Source organism: Myxocyprinus asiaticus, chromosome 27 (assembly GCF_019703515.2).
Source record: "Myxocyprinus asiaticus isolate MX2 ecotype Aquarium Trade chromosome 27, UBuf_Myxa_2, whole genome shotgun sequence".
Classification (NCBI taxonomy): domain Eukaryota; kingdom Metazoa; phylum Chordata; class Actinopteri; order Cypriniformes; family Catostomidae; genus Myxocyprinus; species Myxocyprinus asiaticus.
In genome coordinates, this window is record NC_059370.1 from 27,925,195 (window position 1) to 27,931,194 (window position 6,000).

The 6,000-nt window shown below is 36.4% G+C and overlaps 1 protein-coding gene across 1 annotated transcript; it reads left to right on the forward strand.

Annotated features, from left to right (window-relative positions):
• The first annotated feature begins 618 nt into the window (after positions 1 to 618).
• On the forward strand, positions 619 to 5,292 carry LOC127418226 (P2Y purinoceptor 4-like). The gene is made up of 2 exons (XM_051658693.1): positions 619 to 982; positions 1,380 to 5,292. The coding sequence occupies exon 2, from the start codon at positions 1,384 to 1,386 to the stop codon at positions 2,488 to 2,490; it is 1,107 nt and encodes a 368-aa protein (XP_051514653.1). The 5' UTR covers positions 619 to 982; positions 1,380 to 1,383; the 3' UTR covers positions 2,491 to 5,292.
• Positions 5,293 to 6,000: the final 708 nt, after the last annotated feature.

Consider the following 6,000-nt stretch of genomic DNA (forward strand, 5'->3'; position numbering starts at 1 on the left):
GAATCAGCTTCTGGGAGCTCTTAGGAAACAGTAGGGATTTTCTCTTTATTATCTGTGGTTATGCCTTTGAGGATACTGAAAATGCAGTTTGCAAAGACATTTTATGGAAAGTAAACACACCCCTAAGTCACACATTTCCTCTTAGTTGTAGTGCTAAAGATAAAGTTACAGAACAGATAATTTTGACTCATCATGTAAACAGACAAATGGTTTGTTGCCCACACAGAGTGAAATAAAATGTAAACTTTTGACATTTAGACTGTTTCATGGCTAATGCTTGTGTACTATGAAACCATCTAAAACCTATTTTTAGTATATCCTGGAATTAAGAGATTGAGAGTGTCAATGTCTGGAGTGCTAATATAAAACGGAAAGAAAACTAAACAGTGTTTGTATTGGGGTTAAAATATAGTCCTATAATTTTCCTTAAAGGATTTTATCATAAAAACTGGGTTGTGTCAGTACGTGAGCTAACAAAGAGTGTTTAAAGGGTATAGGAGATGAGCTTCGGCAGTATATTAGTGTCTGTTTTATGGGATAAGATGACAGAAACTGATAAGCGACGCTATGATACTGAGGTGCAGGTCTGAGGTGTTCAGAAACTCCAAGAAATTAGGAAAAGCGTGATTCATTTTTACATCGAAGATTTTTTTAAACGTATAATTTAGACTTTTCACTATTTTGAAAGCTTTGTTATGAATATTTAAGAAAAGAGATTAGACATTAAACAACACCTGTAGCCGTTGGTCTGATTGGTCCTGAGGCGCTGAAGAGAGAATCTTAAATTGGCGCCGATTCTCCGCCCCACCGATCACGCGCTCATCTAATCCAGCGGGACCATAGCACGAGTTCAAGCTCAATCCAATAAATCTGGCTACTTTAATCTCTTAAACAGGCTGAGGAGGTTTGATCCATTTAACCTCAATCTTCTACGTTCATTATTTGATCTGTGAGGGACGAATGTACCTTGTTCGACTGAACGGTAAGTTTTAGTGTGTTAACTCGCTCCCCGCGTGCTGATCTCTTTCTCTCTCCCTGATGATTTAATTTTCACACAGAGTTAGCTGCTCCGTTAAAGAAAAGGCGAAATTTAGTGTGCAGGTTTCAATCTTACGCTAGCTATTTTGCGAATTACTTTAAAAGGCAACAAACTAGTGTAAATGGGAGAAAGTTTCACAAGAGTTTATTAGGTATTTTGAATTATAAGACTTATACAGTTTTCTGCGTGTTCGGGTTTTACCCTCGTTTTCGACAAAAACACAAATCATTTAAAATGAGATATAGTCTAAATATTATATATATATATTATATATATATATATATATATATATATAAAGTTTCTTAAAATTGCTATTTTTTTTCCTCCCCCATTTAAACAGAGAAATGAATTCATTATTAAGGGAACGTTTCTCAAGGAATTTGTCCTTTCCTCCCACCACACTGAAACTGATGTCTTTGGAGGAGGCAAATTTTAGCTGTCGCTTCAGTGAGGAATTCAAATATATCCTACTACCTGTGTCATACTCATTGGTGTGTTTCCTGGGACTGGCACTAAACTCTGTGGCACTGTGGATGTTCATTACTAAGATGAGGCCCTGGAACACCTGTACAGTGTATATGTTTCATCTGGCTCTGTCAGACACACTCTATGTGCTCTCCTTGCCAATGCTCATATATTACTATGCAAACCGCAACCATTGGCTATTTGGTGTTTTCCTCTGTAAGGTTGTGCGCTTCCTTTTCTATGCCAACTTGTACTGCAGCATCCTTTTCCTCACTTGCATCAGTGTGCACCGCTATCTTGGCATCTGTCACCCCATTCGCACTCTCACTTTGGTGAAGCCACGCCATGCCCACTTGGTCTGTATTTTGGTCTGGATAGCAGTCATAGCCTGCTTGGTGCCCAAGCTGATTTTCGTCACTATTTCTCAGAGGGACAATGACACTTTGTGTCATGACACCAGTGGCCCGGGAGACTTTAACAGCTATGTTACTTACAACTCGGTGGTAATGGTGCTGCTGTTTATTCTGCCCTTTCTGGTCATCATGATTTGCTACTGTTTAATGGCACGGGCCCTGTGCCAACCCAGAACGGGCCTGGCCCAAAGTCAACAGAGTGCTTCATCCCGGAAGAAGTCCGTTAAACTTATCATAGTGGTGCTGATTGTGTTTGCAATCTGCTTTGTACCCTTCCATATCACCCGTTCCCTCTACTATGCCTACCGTATTCTAGACGCTAACTGTAAGTCCCTTAATATTGTCAACTTTGCTTATAAAATCACTCGTCCGCTTGCCAGCATGAACAGCTGTTTGGACCCCATCCTCTACTTCCTGGCGGGGGATCATTACCGCTCGAAACTCATCAGAGTGTTCACGAGACAAATGGCCAACACCCGATCCACTGCGTATGTGCACTCACCTCCTAAGAACAATATCGTACTGGTCTTTAAGAACCCAGATGCCCAAGCCAACAATGAATCTAAACTGTAGTCATGGATTTGGGGTATTTTTTTTTACATGATATCCTTGAAGGCTGCCTCAAAAGATTTTAGAGACCCCATGTGTTCAGTGGCGACAGCCGTATCTCTTGAAGCACTGATACATAAATCTGAAAGAAGTCTGGACGGCGTTGTTGTAAACACTAAGGTGTAGATGAAAGTAAAGGAGTTTCTCTGGAGAAGTGATGTGGTTTGCTTTCTTTGTGTACTCCTAATGTTTTTGCCATCAAGTATTATCACTGGTAATGTAATGCAGCAACAGTGCAGCTCATTTTATAAAAGTACTGATGGCCAGTTCACTCCTATGGATACCTTCATCTGCTGAAACTGCTCACTGTTGGTCAAGGACATAACATGGCAGTGTGGAGCTACTGTCAAGACCAAAAACAAAACCCACTCTACATGCCAGAGATGGACTCTGGCCTGTGACTACTACTACAAAAATGGTAACACAATGCCTCTGTTTTCTATTATGTCTGAAGTTCCTGTTGATGAAAATGAAGGCTTGAAATCCTCCTGTGAGAGAACTCAACTGTAGTTCCATAATTTTTCATGAATAATTATAATGATTCTTCTACCAATTCCAAAAGAATACCTACTTTACCACTTATTTTTTTATTTTTTCCTGAATACTGGAAACATTATAATTCATATAAAATGAGGTAAGATGCAATGGAAAGTTCCAGTTATTTGAACCTGAGAGACAACATGAGATACTGTGATTGAAAAGGTGAATGGTTGTGAGGGAGGCTGTAAAGTCAAAAAGCACAACTGCAGTTCTGCAGATATCCCCTCTTGGCTGCTTCAGCTGTTTTTGTCATTTGGCAGAGGAACTGTTCAGCTGTGTAGCTGTACATGTGTGTGAGCCAGTATCATAGTCAGTTGCTTAATAAGAAAACAGTTGAACTATTAAAATATAAAATTACATGTTCTCAATTATTAAATCAACATCTATAGAAAGAAAGAAATATAAATATTTTTATTTTAGTAATTTGTGGCTCTTACAAGTGGAAATTACTGTAATTTGAATCTGACCATTTAGAAATTATCCATTAGATGGAAAATGCATTTATAAGTAATTGCTTTGACACAAGATAAATTATACACTCATATTTAATATGATTTAAACCAATGGTTGTTCAAATCCACATTGCATTTTCTATTAGAAATGGGTTTATAATGCAATATTGTTTGTGGTTCATAAAATGTAGAGTTCAAAAGTGTTTGTGCTAATTTAAAAGTTAAAAATTGAAGTTTAGAGTGTTTTTCTTTTATCTTTTCAAATGCTGAGTTCATCATCTTGGAGCATCCTGTTGTTAACAGTGGTTTTCTAAGATTCTTTTTTTTTAATGTTTTGAAAAGCAGCACATGGAAGGATGTTCTGGGGTCTCTCATGGAAAGGCGCTTCATTTTTTCTTTTGGTCAGTAGATGTCCCCAGTAGCATTTTACATTTTAATGATGAGAGCATGGACATCATACCCTCATCTGCCTGAACTCTCTAGCTAATGGCTTTTTGACTTTAATAAATAGACCTGTTGGCTGCTTCTCTTGTTGTGGGAGAAAAGATGGGTTGTTTGGGTCATGAATAGTTAAAGACACAAAAATAACTTCCCGTCTTTTTTTTAACAGCCCACTAAAATAACCCTGAATGTTTGAATTGCATCAAGTCAGTCAAGGCTTATGCACAATACAGATATGTAAATACACAATAAAACTATTCATATGGCCACTGAACTATTACTTATAAGTTAAGGGACTGTGTTTAATATGGAAAACTTCAAAACAATTGTTATATTAGTGTTTCATTAAAAGCTACACACAAACAACTATCAAGTGCAGATAATTAATTGCCACCACAGTTGGTGTTTTTTGATTGTTGCCTATGTGAGAAAGTCATATTTTTGTATGTTTTTACAGTCAAATATTATGCCCAATATCTAACACATTATAATTTCATTATAAAGAATAGATAGTTTCATATGTATTTTTCATTGATCATCCTGATCCTTCCTCCACATATGTTTCCCTCCCCCTCCCTCTCTCTGTGTTACTGTACTCCTACCCTCACATCCTTGTGCTGAGAGCCACAGGGCCCAAGGACAGGGGGTGGGAGTCCCTGATAAAGAAATAATGCCATGATCACTGCACTGCATAACAATACTTATACGAGACATCTAGCAGTAAAGAATAAGAAATTTACTCACTGCCTGTGAAGCCTGATTTTTCCCAACAGTAGCAATAAGTAACCATTATATGTATTATTTTGTGTTGTACATTGAGGTAACAAGGACTGTAACACTGAACAGAATCAATTTCTTTTGCTCAAGAAGCACTGTTTGCAATTGAATTGTTTTCGGTCTTTTTTTGTTTTTTTAACCAGCCAGTAGACGTTTTTGAAAGAACTTGTTATAATGTTTTCTGAATGTAGAATGATAATAACAAGTGTCCTAACCCTAACTACTTCATTATTAACATTAAACAATAATATATATTTTTCTTATACTAGAAAAAAGAAAAAAAGTTTCTTCTGTAGATGCTTAATGCAAATGTTTTTTTGTTTTTTTGTGTATAACATGTTGCTCTGTCCATAACTGTTTGTCAAGAATATTTTCTCCACTGTAAGTGGCTTTTAAAAATGTAGTATAATTTTACTATACTCAGTTTATATAATATTTATAAAGCAACATTTTAACATTTTATATATAAAATTAAAACATTTCCTTCAAACTGGTTTTAATTAGAACTATTAAAACTTTATTTAATATACTCAATTTATATATATATATATATATATATATATATATATATATATATATATATATATATATATATATATATATATATGTACTCAGAAATACTCAAACCAGCCCATCTGACACCAGCAATCATGCCACGGTCCAAATCACTAAAATTACATTTTTTCCCCATTCTGATGGTTGATGTGAACTTTAACTGAAGCTCCTGACACGTATCTGCATGATTTTATGCACAGTACTGCTGCCACATGATTGGCTGATTAGATAATTGCATGGATGATTGTTGGTGCCAGATGGGCTGGTTTGAGTATTTCTGTAACTGCTGATCTTCTGGGATTTTCACACACAACAGTCTCTAGAATTTATTCCGAATGGTGCCAAAACCAAAAAACATCCAGCGGCAGTTCTGTGGATGGAAATGCCTTGATGGGAGAGGTCAACAGAGGATGGCCAGACTGGTTCGAACTGACAAAGTCTACGGTAACTCAGATAACTGCTCTGTACAGTTGTGGTGAGAACGAGGAGGACCTACACAATATTAGGCAGGTGGTTTCAACATGCAACATTTTAATATTTTATATATAACCTTTTGTTTAGTAAAAGTATAATGAGACAATAATCAAGGAAACTGTCAACCTCCAAGGACAAGTGAGATTAATTGTTTATATTATTTAATATTTTTATATTCCATAGCACAGTTACAAACTTGTGGACTGCAGTTCATGTTTTTGTTTCTGTTAAAAAG

Excerpts from the sequence above, each read along its gene's own strand:
- LOC127418226 (XM_051658693.1), top strand. The coding sequence starts at position 1,384 with ATGAATTCATTATTAAGGGAACGTTTCTCAAGGAATTTGTCCTTTCCT.